The sequence below is a fragment of the Lissotriton helveticus genome, chromosome 5_1 (genome assembly GCF_964261635.1).
Source record: "Lissotriton helveticus chromosome 5_1, aLisHel1.1, whole genome shotgun sequence".
In the NCBI taxonomy this organism is placed as follows: Eukaryota; Metazoa; Chordata; class Amphibia; order Caudata; family Salamandridae; genus Lissotriton; species Lissotriton helveticus.
Window position 1 is genome coordinate 718,054,281 of NC_136065.1, and position 15,446 is coordinate 718,069,726.

General features: G+C 43.4%; 1 protein-coding gene across 8 annotated transcripts in view; it reads left to right on the forward strand.

Annotated features, from left to right (window-relative positions):
* PPP3CB (protein phosphatase 3 catalytic subunit beta) overlaps window positions 1-14,591 on the forward strand; it is a 693,000-nt gene extending 678,409 nt beyond the window's left edge. For 3 of the 8 annotated variants that reach the window (XM_078643127.1, XM_078643133.1, XM_078643128.1), the window contains 2 exons: window positions 11,143-11,172; window positions 13,065-13,385. In XM_078643127.1, the coding sequence (XP_078499253.1) occupies window positions 11,143-11,172; window positions 13,065-13,243 (209 nt within the window). In that variant the 3' untranslated portion in view covers window positions 13,244-13,385. Of the gene's footprint in view, window positions 1-11,142; window positions 11,173-13,064 lie in introns of all 8 variants that reach the window. The other 5 variants (XM_078643132.1, XM_078643134.1, XM_078643135.1 and 2 more) reach the window with 3 other exon arrangements.
* The last annotated feature ends 855 nt before the right edge of the window (window positions 14,592-15,446 follow it).

Below are 15,446 nucleotides of genomic sequence, written 5' to 3' on the forward strand. Positions count from 1 at the left end.
ACCAGGAGGTGTGTTTGCAGAATGGTGGAGAAGGGAACTCATTATATTTTTTTCTTTTTTTTCAAAGGGAAAGGAGGCTTCATAGCCGCTTCCCTAGGCTGCTTTCGGCCCTGGGGACCCCATCCCCCGGAGCCAGGCATGTTAAGAATTGGAAGGGCGGCTGCAAGCCCCCTCCCCATGCCATTTTCAGCCCCCTCCCTGGGACAATTTCAGCCCTAGGGATCCCATCCCCCAGGGCCTGCCCTTTTTAGGTCGAGCCTAGCGCAGCGCGCATGCGCTGCTCTAGGAAAACGACCTCTTGTAATCACTCGGAACTTTTCACACGCTCATGCGTGGTTTTTTAAAGTATTTTTTTCATTGGGCTTTGCGTGCTTGTTTCTAAAAAAGACAACACGCAATTGGGCAAAGGCGGGTGCATGTCCCACCTTTTCCAGGAAATGTATCCGCCCATGGCCTATGGCTTGCGGTTACGAGCAGGGGTGCCATCTGTTATTAATTAGCGCATTCGTGTTCGCCGCATTTATTCCTTCGGCTCTCACCCCAGCCGCCATCTCTTTTTAATCAGCGTGTTTGCTGTGCTTTTTTTTTTTTTTTTTAGCTCACAACACTTGTAGTTTTGGTTTGACTATCCCGGTGTTCCGGCCCAGCACACAAAGCGCGGTTCAGTAAAGAGCTTATCCAGGAAAAAGGTGTCACAGAGGGCACGGATTAGGCAGGCATTTCCGGCCTGTACGCTGACTCAACTTGCTCTGCTGCAGACACTCGTACTTGTTGATGTAGGCACAAGCATTACAGACCCTAAGACTCCCAGATGTAGGCACATTCTGTACAGGCTCAAACATTCCTAGGGCACCCCAGTATAGCTGCCGATCGTCCCAGGTAAGCTCTGGATATTATCAGCTCTGCTGCTGACAGGCCTGCTTTACAGGCAAACAATTCAGTTCTGCTGCGCACGATCCCAGCGCATGCTACAGATACTTTGTGCTCTGCTGCGGCAGGGCTGAAAAATTTAAAGTTCACTGTAAATACTCCCTTATCAGCAAATGACACTCCCACACAGGCACTTTGCATGTGCAGCAGACAGTGAAAGTGGGAGGGTCTGTAAGGAAGGAGAAACAGACCCTCCCACTTCACAAACTGTTCTATGAGAGACGAAACTTAACTTAACTGAGTGCACCTGCAGGATTAGTGTGATACATTTAAAAGCAGTACTGTGAATCGCAGATTCTCCTAGCTAGTTAGTTACGGAGTGTCCTGATTTTGTTAAAGACAAGGATGCAAGTGTTAAGTAGTCTTATTTCTCAGTGGTTATTCTACACAGCATTTCAAAGCGCTACATTTCCCATAATCCTGCCCCCCCAGGTAGGAAATGACAGAGGAAACAATAAACCTTTTAGCATAAATGTGGGTAGTCCTAATGTAACTTCCTGTTTTCTTGATGCACAACTAAAGTGTATAGCCAGATACAATAGCGCAACCAACTTGGGGGACATCAACTTAAGATAATTATTGTCATCCCAGGATTCAATTCAGTGTAAAACTAAGTTAACATCCCAAATAGTGGAGCATCTAGGCTTGGGCAGATTCATGTACCTTATTCCGTTCAATAATCTGCATACCAGCAGACACTCTTCTTACTTCCTTGATTAAGTGGGTGTGCAACATATAGTGTAGACTTAGCGGCTTGATTTAATGATACTTGGTGAAGAGTATGAATTCATTAATCTGTATTGTCTTATTTTAGACCCAGATGAGAATGGGTCATTAACATTCGGCTGACCAACGTGGTTTCAGCTGCTAAGTGTTTGAGACTAGGGACACAGATTTGCATTTTTGTGAACTTTTCATTTATGGTATCTCAAACATTCATCGAAATGTCGCAAAAAGGTAAAGAAATTACTCAAAGTTGGGCGAGTTGGGGTTACCAGTGAGGTTTCCCAAGAAAAGGCAATTAATTAGATTACTAGTCTTTATTCTGCAGGACAAAAACAAAGTGGACTGTCAAACAACATAGGAATTTGTTTGACCTTATTTGCATCCCCATCAAAACATAAAGCCCGCACAGGAATAGAATTCAGATGACACTGTAGCAGCCAGTGCTTGCTGCAGGATATTGTTCTCATTAAGCAGAGTATCAATTCTGGCATTTTGTTGAATCGTCTCATCTCTAGTAGGTGCTATTCGCATTACAAACTCTTAAGAGCTGGCTGCAGTGCACCTTTCCAGGGCTGATTGATTCTTGATTTGAAGCTTGGGTAATCTCCTGCGGAAGCTACTTCACTAGCTTGTGACCGTGCCCTCTAAAGAAAAATGGCAATGGAGTTAAATACAGATGGCAGAAAAAAAACTTGTGAGGGAACTGCCTCAAAGAATCACACACTGGAAGATGGAGGAATTCACTTCATTAAGTCTGAATGGACAAGGCAAGAGGCACATGAAATAAGAAAAGAAATAGTAGATGGAAGGAGAAACAAGCATTGGCATAGTCAATAGGTCTCACTTTTGGGACCATAGTATTTATGCCGCACAATATCCTTGGTGCAATAACATCAACTGTTGCATGGCTAAACACGTATAGGGTCCCAAAGGTGAGACCTATTGGTTATGCCAATGCTTGTTTTATATATATATATTTTTTTTTTTTAAAGGAAGGGGCCATGCATTCTGGGTCTTGGCACCAGGGACTCCATCACCTTGGACCTGGCCTTTAGGCTGTGTGCTGTGGTCCCACCCAGGGCACCATTGGGGTCCGCAGGGGGAGCCTGAAGGCTCCGCGGTCCCTGACGGCTCTCCGCCTCCTGCAGTACCTGACATTGCTTTGAGACCCAGGGAGTTACTAACATGCAGCTCCCTGGATCTCAAAGCAATGTGTCTGTTTTCCTGCTGGCTTGACAGCGGACAGGGAAACAGACATGCTCCGCTTTTAGCAAGCAAGAGCATTTTCTGCTCTCACTTGCTGAAAGTGGAGCTGGTTTGCTAATGGCTTGGTGGGAGCGGTGTTCACCCCCAAGCCACTGCAAACTGCAATGCCCCTGGAGTGGGCACCCCGGGACATTGCTGGAGGGCCCTCCTCCAATGATAATTATGCCCCTGGGAGGTGGTGGTCCCTCAAGCAATATTTAATTTAGCCCAAGGGAAGTGGAGGTCCCCAGGGCAGTAGGGGGGCACATGCCCCCTGGATTTGTCACATGACGGTCCCAGGGCTGCGGGGGAGGCCATAAGGACTTCCCCCGCATTAATTTTATTCAATAGCCCCAGGGTGGTGGCATTCCCCAGGGCTGTGTGGGGGGCCATGCATGCCCCCACCTCAGGTTTCAAGCCGGGTCCCAAGATGGCTGCCAGCACTTCTTGGTTGAAGTGTTGGCAGCCAATCAAATTTTTGAAGGATCCGCAAGTCCACTGCAAGGACTCATGTCCCCAGATATCTATATTCTTTCAATTTTAATTTCTCTGAAACTACCTAACGGATTTACACCAAATCAGAAAAAGCACGCTTTCGGGACCAACATCTAGCTTGCTGCCAAATTTGATGTAATTCTCTTCAGCAGTTCGGGATGTAGTCATATTCAAGAAATGAAAAATCTCCATAGACATAAAATGGGGGAAACGTGTTTCGGGACCCCCCTTTTTTCTGAGCCCCCTCTTGACGGATCACCCTGAAACTTTCAACACAGCAGCTGAACCAAATAGGAGAAGTTTTGTGAATATATATATATATATATATATATATATATATATCATATCACAGCTCTAGAGCCCCGTATTGCCAGTCATCTTTTTCTTTATGCATTGTCCTGACACTATGGAAGCCTGCTATTTATTATACTGTTGTGAAGAGCCAAAAGAATTTTTATTTTAAAAAAATCATGATAGCAATAAACGTTCTCCCCCACAAATAATTGCTTAGATATTAGTCTTCATTGCAAAAAAAAGTGTATTTATATTTCTTCTCGTTTCATCTCATTCATAAAAAACGTAATACATTTATCACCTTTGTGGGATAATGTACAGCTTGCAAAATGCCCATGAGTTAAACATCATGAGTCCTTTATCTCTTTCTTGGTCTATCCAGTATAGGAGTAAATCACATGAAATGTCTTTTGTACACATGTATGTGTGTTATAATGTATTCCAGCTGGACAGTAACAGCCTCGTTTTCTGCAGGACTTCATTGTCCCAAGATTTAGCTAATTTTAGCAGAAATATGTCAAATAGAACCCAGCACCTCACTTAAGTTTTGAGTTGCTGTGTGTCATGGAAGTCATTTATGTCTAAAGTATTTGTTCTGGACATATTTTGATTTCTAAAAAATGCAATGCCTCACCTTCTTTAAAGCTTTTGTTTTATAGCGTCCTCATTAGAAAATATCTCAAATCTTGAATTGTATTGCACCTCAAATAAAGTATAGCCTGGAATAAAAAGGAAATGTTGGAGTGATTATGTCAGGAGAACAATGTTCTACTGTATCTCTCCCCATAAATGTTTGGGAAATGGTCACTGGCTATATAAAAATGTCTTAAGTATGAAGATTTACTCACTGGTCAAGGGGTGTTATTACTGAGTTTCTTTCGTATTACTAAAATATTCATATGTGGCTGTTAAAAATTGGACATAGAATTTCAACTTTGATGTACTTGCCTGATGAAGCAAAGGATGGCATACTCTGAAATTAGTTGGTTCCAAATTCTCTATAGTTGTGCCTTTAATTCAGTTAATTTCAAAAGTCACCCTTGCAAATGTGCCTTTAAAAGGCTTTAAATTATCACAAAGAATGAATCTCACTAATAAAAAGTCATAATGTTAGTGATTAGGAGAACAGTACAATATATTTAGTGATTGAAAGTGGCTAGTAGCTGCCTGAAAAATAGTATTAAATATAATTTTGAGGTGTGGCCAACATGGCGGATGCATCTTGAGGAAGCTCTGCTCTGAACCCCTGTTATCAGGCGCAAATCCGGAACTGTAATTGTCATCTAGCAGCTACGTACTATTTTCCTACATCCTCCCTATGGAACAGCTGTTTTCATGCTGATTGTAGCCATTCTTACCACGCATTGCGCTCGATAGAGCTGTGGGGTGGGTGATGCAGCCTGGTGGCGTGGGAGCAGGGATTGCAGTGTGTCTGGTAGCACTCGCCTATCCTGAGTGTTCCAGCACAGTTGGTGAGGGACCTGTATGAATGCCAGGCTGCCAATGGGGCTCTCGTTCGTGGGTGAGATTCTGACACGGCAATGAGGTGACACCCGGCCCCGTTGGTGGGATGGTGCCAACATTTAGGTGAGGATCCCCATCCGCTGAGGACCCCGGACCAACCGCAGCTACCCTCTCTCGGCTTTACTGCCTTCCACATGAGGTTCTGGACCAATATTGCTGACCCCAGCCAAGTGACCAGCGCCCTACCGGGGCTTGGGCCTGGCAGGGATGTGGCCCTGAGTTGCCGCTTGCTTCTCTGGCTGGCTGGCCGGCCGGCTCGCTCAACCCGGGCCTGGAGCGTAATGTGATGTGAAACCAACATTAAGGCCAGTGACGGTACCATCCTTCAATGGGGACGGGATCCCAGGCTGCGGCGACCTCTTACCGTGGAGGGACTATCAGAGCGAATGAGTGGGAGGCTCTGTACTTGCTCCTCTGATACTCCTTCCCCTTGGGATCATCTCCATGGTGAATGGCCGAGTCCAAAGGCAGGGACCTACCTGTATTATTGATGAAGTGACCCACGCTGCACGGCCATTTAGGTCGCTGGTGGTGCAGGACCTACCCCCTCCCCCACCGTCGAAAACTGCTGGACCTGCTGTTCCCCCTATCGGCACTGTCACTCCTCTTGTCTGAGGCTCTGGACACTTGATCAGGACCTCTGCTCGGTGGTGACGGGGGCTGGCCGGGGACCAGATGGCTGGCAGCAGCCCGGTATTCCTTCCTACCTACACGACCAGCTTGTCCGCCTTGGGCCTGAGGCATGGCCCTGCAGTGATCCCATGCTGCAGTTGCTGCTGCAACCATTTTTAGACTGAGACTGGAACCCGAGAGTCTGTGGCCTACTGTCTATTGTGGTGCTTCCGGAGCAGCTGTGGGAAGGGTCTAGTGCCAGCCCTTTCCTGTGCCCACCTCTGAGGACTGTTCAGCAGCAGGTAGGGGCACGTGCTTTCTTCGGGGTGTTACGGTTCACTCCTCTTCATACTGTGGACCGTGGCCTTTTCCCTATTCACCTGTTGGGCTCGTGTCACCCTCGACTAAGAGGCTTGCTGTGTAAGACCGCTGTGGATGAGACCTTCTAGTGGTTGTCCCTCTGAGGTCTCCTGGCACTGTGTCTGTGATCCTATGCTGTTGGCCTCTGGGGCCCCTTCCTCGCAATGGCGACTAGAACTCTGCTCATGACTGGTTGAGCCCTTCCTGAGGTGTGACCTTGAAACCTCCTACTGCATTGGGAGCCTGGCCCGAGAATATTGCCTGCACCTCCCCCCTTTTTACTCAGATGGCGGCCATGGGCAAGGATAAACCCACCGGTTCTATTTCTACGCAGATGGATCACTCAAACTCCACCAGTGAGTTCACTAGCGGGGGCGGTTTTGTCATTGTCTGAGGAGCCAGGGGGCCCTCAGGCTACAACAAAGCCACCCCCCTGCTAGTAAACTCACTGTCATATTGCAGGCTATCCTGATTTCGCAGGCAGAAGTGGATGCAAAGTTCAGGGAAGTGAGAATGGATGTGGCACTGCTACTGCAAGATCTCCGAAATGCCACTGCCAGAATCACGGAAGCTGAATCTCTAATTTCTACTGTTGAGGACAAAGTCTCCACTCTCAAGTCTTTGGTCTCCACACTACTTGCCTGCATGTTGGAGCTCCACAGACTTGCAGAAGATGAAGAGAACCGCTCACTGCGTAATCACATTTGTTTAATTGGAGCTCCTGAGATCATTGAGGAAGCCGAACCCCAACAGATGGCGGACTTCATTGCAGTTTTTATCATATTATCTCCTGCCATGGATCCTTTTCCCAGGTGCCCCCCTGCTTACAATACCTATCACCTTCTCCCATCCTGATGCATTTCCAGCTTTTATCTTGTAATGTTAATGATCTACTGGAACAAGTGAAACGGGTGGCAGTTTTTACCTTCGTCCACCAACATCTCCCTGAGGTGCTGCTGCTCCAAGAGACTCATCTTTTAGAATAACGCTGTCCCTTCCTGGCCCGTAAAGGCTATGATAGAATCTTTCATGCGGGGTACTCCCGGGTAGCGGTAGGGCTAGCTATTGTTTCGCACCGTTCTTTCCTTTTTGTGGTTTCACGAGTAACACGCGACCCACAGGGACACTTTGCCGCTCTTGAAGGTACCCTAAAGGGACAAGTGATTATTTTTATAAGCATATATGTGCGTCTTTACCTACTTGTCTCCGTAACTCTAAACTTCTCTTCCGCAGGGGCTAACAGTTTTGGTGGGTGACTTTAATGCGGTATTGGACCCAAACCTAGACAGTACAGGAGCCCCTACAGCCTCCTGACACATTGGGGCTCACCAACTCACTGACTAGATCAATACTCTGGGTCTTTGTGACATCTGGAGGTCTTGGCATCCTAGACTTTGTCAATTTGCTCATACATCCACAGCTCCCCATACTCACTCCTGTATCGATCTTATTTTACTGCCCGCCTCTGTAGGCTACTAACTCAAATTTTGCCATGCGAAATCTCAGACCATTTGCCTCTACTTCTTCATCTTGGACCACCGACACTTGGAATGCAACCTTTGTGGCGCCTTAATGCTTGGTACTTCCAGGATAAAACCTTTGTCAGGTCGCAGAGTGCTGAACTCCATGCCTACTTCCATACTGTCGATGGGTCTGTTACAGGTGTTAGTACTCCGTGGGCGGCTGGTAGAGCAGTGATATAGGGATTTAACAAAAGTTATATTAGCTCAACAGCGTGAGCATTCCTCTCTTATTGCCCAGCTGGAGGCTTGCGTCCTTCGACTGGAACAACGCATAAGAGATGACTCCCCAAGAGGACATCTTCCAACAACTAGATCTCAACCGTGAGCACATCCGCATACACTCGCTTGAGGCAGCCAAAACACTTTGGCGAGCCACAACGGCCAGGATCTATGGTTGGGGAGACAAAAATGGGAAGCTGCTTTATTGGCTGTCCTCCCACCAACAGTCTAACAGGATCGTCCCTGAAATTATAGATGATACCGGTTTCTCAAGACGCTCTCTTTCTGAGATAGTGCAAGCCTTCACTCATTATTGTAGGAATTTGCATTCCTCACCCATGGACAGAGATGTGGCCACATCTCACTTCTTTCTAAACTCGGTATCTCTTCCTAGTTTATCTCCTACTGACTCTCATCTACTTGACGAACCTCGTGGCGGAAAAGATTGTGGACGCATTGTCAGGTCTGGCATCTGGAAAGACCCTGGTCTCGGATGGCTTCCCTACGGAATACTAATCCACATCTTGGGCACTTCTTCTCCCCCCGTCTCCTGTCCTTTTATAAGGAAGTCTGTTGTGTGGGCCCATTTCCTTTGGAATCGGATTCAGCCATCATAGTTGTGATACCCAAAATGCAACCTCCCTCAAAGTCCTGCGCCAACTATCATCCAATATCACTCCTCGCCTGCAAGGTTACAATTTCACCACAATATTGGCAAACAGCCTCAGACGGGTCTTGACCACCCTGGTGCAGTCAGACCAATGTGGCTTTATGCTATCCCAGGGCTTGCAACATTGCATTCACCTGCTTCACGTAGCTCTGGCCCACCATCATCAATTGCCACAGGGTCTAGCATTTCTCCTTATTGACTTTGACAAGGCCTTTGATACTAGACTTATCTTCAGTTAGTGATGGTTCACACCGGCTTTGGGTCACGCTTTCAGAACATGGTCTGTATCCTTTACTCCAACCCCACAACTTATGTACGTGTCAATGGGGTCTTGTCTGATGCCTTTCCTATTGAGAGAGCGACCATCTAGGGCTGCCCCGTCCCCCCTCCTCTTTGTCTTGGTGATAGAGCCTTTGGCCCGACTCAAACATACAGAACTCCAGAATTCTGGATAGATCTGGAGTGTTGGCCACGAGGTCCGCATCACGTTATACGCAGATGACGTGCTCTTGTACCTTACGAATCCGGCTGTTAGTGGTCCTAGGTGTCTTAGGCAGATTAAACACTTTGAAATGGCCTCGGGCCTTCAGACAAACCCTTCTAAATGTGTGCTGTTCCCCTGACATCGGCTAGGAACTGCTTTGATTGGCAGACCACTATCCCTCTCAGCCAACTTCTTTTTTTTTTTTTTGATAATCAATTTTATTAAATTTCCAAAACAGCCAAACAAACAGCCCTGTTCAGAAGTACACCGGATAGAGTCAGACCAAGATAGCCACAATCCACATCAATACATTAAATGACATAAGTGCAGAGCAGAGACCAACACATCCAGAGGCAACCCGTAGGATACATCTCCATCACTCCCACCCACTTCCCCCACATTCGTCGAAATTCCTCAGGGCAGCCTCCGGCCACATAAAGAGGCCATTCCTGTGCGGCACACCAGTCCACGCCTCAACTTTAGTTTTAAATACTTGGGAATATGGGTCATCTTGCATCCAGATCTCACTTGGCCCTTAATTTTCAATCTTTGGTCTGGAATGTTAAAGCAGAGCGCCCCAAATGGCAGACCCTTCCTCTTAATGTTATGTGGCGCATCGCACTGTACAAGATGATGATTCTTTATATTTTTCAGAATTTACCCCTTCACATGTCCCGGGTGTGGTTTCGGACGTTGGATGGAACTGCAAGGACATTTCTGTGGCGGGGTTTACACACTTTGAGGTTGGCCTGAGAATGTCTAGTCTTTGTCTTTATTACCTGTCTTCACATCTTCTTGTCATCCACGACTGGTTCAGTGGAAGTTGGTCAGACCCGTCTACCGCTTAGAACTTTCAGTGCTGGGTTTCCCTCTCTTGCAGGCCATGCTTTATGGCTCCCCGATTTCTACTTCCATGCCTTTGGGGACTAGAGTCGTGTTTCTTGTGTGGAGAGCTTCACTCCGACACGTGCAATGGGAGGCAAAACTTATGCAACAAACACCTCTCTGGCACGGTACCGGGTTGGGAGAGGTGGCGATGCTCCGTGGTTTACGATCTTGGGACATTATTGGTATCACATGCCTGGTGATGTGTGGTCAGGACAGTATTTACACTCCTTTCAAGACCTGCAACAGACGTATACCCTGGTGCATACCCATTTCTATAAGCACCTGCAACTCTGACACGCTCCCCACATTCATACCCAGTCACTTCCCTCCCGGAATTTAACCCCCTGGAAGCGAAACTTCTTATGGGACATCTAGGCCGATTCTCCTTGGTGTGTTTGAGGGCTCTGGTGGCCCGAGGGCGGAGAAGGCGCTCCTGGGAACAGCACTTTTGGTAGCAAAGCAAGACATCGCTGCACAATGGATGTCCCCTACGCAGTCCGCATTGACTCTTGTGTTGCAGATGGGGCGTGGATTAGTGTGCGCAGCAGGAACGTTTGGTCTTTGAGGCCAGGGTCTGCCACTGAATACATGGGCTGGTACGATGTAAGTTGGTGGGTCCATTTCTGTAAGACTGCTATTGTTATGCCTTATTAGACAGCACCTACACTTTGTGATATGCTACTTGAGTATTCTCGCCTTGTGTACTCAGGATGCTTTATCATATGCTGTGCTATAGAAGTGCCACGTGTTCATCCTTGGCACTTTTGGTGGCTTAAATTTAATAAAGTCTGTTTATAAAAATATATATAATTTTTTCAGTTGCTGGTTCAGTATTTCTTATTAAAAGAAAAGCTCTGACACAATGTGCAAAAAGATAAAAGCAATAGAACATTGCCCTTACCCACTTTGGCGGACTACTGTCTAAAATGATTACCCCCACTGTAAACAAACATCTGAATTTTCTGAAGTAATCTAACCACGACTTGGCAGAGTGATATATTTACACGTTCAGATATCAGAGATTCTGAGGGAACGAATTGAGATTGTCATTGTCCTTTCTGATTTAAGATATGCTAACAGATTCGTCAATTTACTCCTGTTTCTCTGTGGCTAAACAATATCAGTTTCATCTTTCTCATTTATTTTGCACGCTTCTGGTTCCTTCTGTGCAGCCACTGTTGAGGCAATTGAGGCTGACAAAGGTATGCTCAGATAATTTGCACTTTTCACAGATTTGTATTGTTTTGGTGGATTCAAATGTGTGTATTTTTTTAAATGTCTGAGTCAACTTTCACACAGAGATTAATCCTATATCGATTCATCACATTTAGGTGTTTTTGTCTCCCTTCAAGATTGGTTAATTCTAATGTATATCATTTCAGACTCATTTCTGTGTGTTTGTGTACATATTGTTTTTGGTCTCCTGAAATAAGAGCAAATGTGAAAAAGTATGCATTCATTTTATTTCCTACTTGTTCATTAAGATTTTTTTGTGACAGTCTGTCCCTTTTTAAGAGCATCACTTAACTTGTCTATGCAATGTACATTATTTGTTATGGGATTTGTTTGGTGTACTTCTATTTCTAATATGGAATTCATTTGAAGTATTAAGGCAGTATAGCAGCACTTTTCATATTTTTTAGTGTATTTGTAGTTTAAACCACTTTCTAATTCCAATCAAGCGATGAGACTAGAGGAGTGCTGAAATTAAAATGAAATCTTTAGGTGAACAGTGCTTTGAATCTCCAAAGTGACGTGAGCACTTTATGAAACTTCTAGTACAAGAACACATATACACATTTATGAGGAATAGGCCCCGAATCCTCGTTAAACTAACAGTGATTGTAACTACCATAACAATCGACTGGTATGTACCTGTTCAATGTATTTGCATTTGCGATTTCAGTCAAAAAGGTTTAAATACAGAGGGGCTTATTTGCAAGCCCCTTGCGCTCCCTGTGCGTCACTTTTAATGCTGGGAAAAAGTGACGTACTGGCTGTGCGAGGGGCTTGTAAATAAGCCCCATAGAATTTCATTTGCAATTGTACTCAAATTATTGTGGCCCTAATTTAAGGCTGTAAAGCTCATGTCTGTTTATGCAAATGTATGAAACATATTAGATAGTCAAACATCTCAGAAAGCAGCACTCCAGTACATAAAAAAATCATTTACAAATAGAATTTAGAGGGAAACATTGTTTACAACACAGGGATTACATCGCGAAGCTATTACATCACGGTTTTCACAACGCAAGTCGTTACAACGACTTGCGCAGGATGGCGCTCTAGGACAAGGAATAGTATAATTTACTATCCAATACCTTCCCTAATGTATGTAGACTGGAGTTGGAACAGTAAATTATACTACTCCTAAGTCCAGCGCCCTCCAACACAAGTCGTTGTAACGACTTGGGTTGTAAAAACCGCGATGTAATGTATGCGTTGTAACGTCATACATCCAAATTTAGATAACCTCATCAACAAGTCTTGCTGTAATATTCCACAAAGATTTCTAATTATATTGTATAATAAGGTTTAAAGTTGTATATAAATCAGAGTCTTACATATAAAGTTTGTGACTAATCTAAATTCTTCAGGTTACTGCCTCATCCTCCAAGCACAGTTGTTGATAAGTTTATGGCTTTTTGGCCTATAACACTGCTCAGCCTCTTGAATTGTCTATTGCAGAGATCTATGTTAAATCTGACAAGAGCATATTGTAATCCTGATGGGCTTATTTAAGTATGTTGTCCTTCCAGTGTCAATGTATTTAGCACAATTCAGTTGGGTACTAGTAACATCTAACCATGCATTAAAACAGTTGCCTTTTGGGATTTATTACAGATATTACTGGGAAGTACTAAACGTACCAAGATTTAATCACTGTTTATATTACAATAAACTCAACATTGTCTATGCGTTTTTTAGTGTCATAGTGCTAAATTATGTGTGTGTTAATATTTGCCTCTTCATGTGTTGCTCTACCTGTTAAATGTAAAAAAAAGAAATCTCTAGGTGTTTAATCAACTTTTTAAACAAACTCACTCTGCTTTTTGCAATATAACTGACATGTTACCTTTGCATTTTGCCTAAGCAATAAGAGGATTCTCTCCACAACATAAGATCTGCAGTTTCGAAGAAGCAAAAGGCTTGGATAGAATTAATGAAAGGATGCCACCAAGAAAAGATGCACGACAGCAAGATGGAGTTCGCTCAGACCATACTAAAAATGCAAACGAAAGCATTGGAACGAACAACAACAATGTACAGTGACATCTTCCAGTTTTTCTATTCATCCTGGCAACAGCTCATGCTCTTGACCTGGCTACAGTTGTAAGAGAACATATTTTGCCCAACTAAAACCTTCACTAGAATGAGAAATAGAATTCACCTTCAACAAGAACCATCATGCTTTCGAGACAACAGCCCCTGTGTAACTGATGACTGAAAACATCTTGGCGTTATGTGTCTGAGAAGCATTTATCAGTGTGGCTGTTTGAGATAGATTGTTTGGCTGTTATTTTTAAGGCACATTATAGAGTCACATCTCACGCTAATCATTGTTAACACTTCCTAAGTTTACAAGTGGGATTTTTCTTTGAAATGATTGTTTTTAGACCATTTTTAATGATGTTGCAAGAGCGGACTATTTATTCATGGACATTTATTATAAAATGTCCCTAAAATGTAGATTAGTGGTCTTAAACTATATAATTCTGAGACTTCATCGGTGTACTTTTAAATGAAAAAAAGCAAAATGCCAAAAATTTCGTTGACAGTTTTTTAAGATGACCTCAGGTGTAATACTTAAATGTTGCTAATTATGTACTATATTCACTGTTTCTGTTATTTTGATGCTGATCTGACAATTATTTTTATGCAGGATTGGTTATTACTTGAACTGAGATCAAAAATACAACTTAAAATCATTTCCCATTAAGATTTACACCCATAAAACTATTTGTTTTTAAGGTTTTAAAACACTTCATTGATTGTCACTCTAATTCAATTACATTTTACTTTGTACATAATATTTAAATAATTAAGATTCATATCATTTCTGTAAAGCTTGTCATTGTATATTGTGTATGCATGTTTTCATACTGCAGATATTTAATGTACAGGCGTATAATGATTAGGAACAGCATTTAAAGAGTTACTTTGATTTTATTGGTTATTTCCTAATGGTTGTGATTCATCATGCTGCTTGACTATTAAATAATTACTTGGTTGTAAAGGAAAATAAAAACAATGTTTAAATACTTTTTATTTACTGATGCAACCTGCAAGTAATGTTGCAGCCTGTCAATAAAGCTGTCAATTAAGGCATTAAAGACCACATACATCTGTATGATAAAGGGCTGCTGGGTAAAAGAAAAACTCCAATTTGTACTCCCCACGTTCACAGTTTTTGGGGTATATTCATTGCTGCTTAGTTGTAATAATCTAACCTGTTGTGAATTGGAATCTAATTTGAAATCTGTAGTTACTCATGTTTATCATTCTTTTTGTTTGCCATAAATATCACCTTGGCTAAGTGTAATATTTTATTCATGTTCTTAAGTAATCGGATATTTTACAGATGCACACAATAAATTTTGTGCATATGTTCCCTCTGCAATATGTGTTTGTTCCTAATTTACTTAAGTGGGTGACACGTGACCTTCAAACAGTTTACAAAAGCACCTTAAACAAAACAGGCTTTCAGAAGTGCTTGTCCGGTTCCAGACCTTGATCTCTTACTTTAGGCCTCAATGAATGACTCTCAATTCTGCCACCTTTTTCCTTTGTTAGTTTATTTTTCTAATTGTGGTGATAGAAATACACACTTTGTCAAATTCACTAAATATATAATAACTTATTTAGCATTAAAAATGTTGCAGCTTTTTTAAGGCAATATTTGCACTCTTCTAGGAGCAAATCATAAATAATAGTAGTGTGTCTTTTGTAAGCGTACAGTAGATACAAGGGCTACGAAATTTGGCCAACTATGGGGCATATTTACAACAGTTTATCGCCACAGGAACGTCACTTTTTATGATGTTCCTGTGGCAATAAACCCTTCACCTTATTTACAAGGCTGCGTAAAGCCACTTAACATGGCTTAACGCCACCCTGTGAATAAGGCCCCCTTTCATGCAGCACTTAGCGTGAAAGTGTCACAACTTGTAATGTTCAAACCAGTTCTGGTGTGTTGGAGAGGTTCTCAACTTCGGTTCTTAAGAATTCTGGTCTGTCCGCGGTAAGGGCGACCCTTTCTGGTAGCGACAGTGCAGCCAACAATGAAAAGCCAGAGCAGACTGTGCCTTCCTAAAAGAGTCCCAAGAGGAAACAAGCATTTGCAATGCAACAGGTCTTGCATTTACGCGAGTTTGAGCTATTCGCATAGTAAATTACAATGTCTTTTATTTACGTTTTGTTTTTTAAAACAAAAAAAGGCATTGTTATTTGCAATTCCAGTAGCTTAAACTCCCGC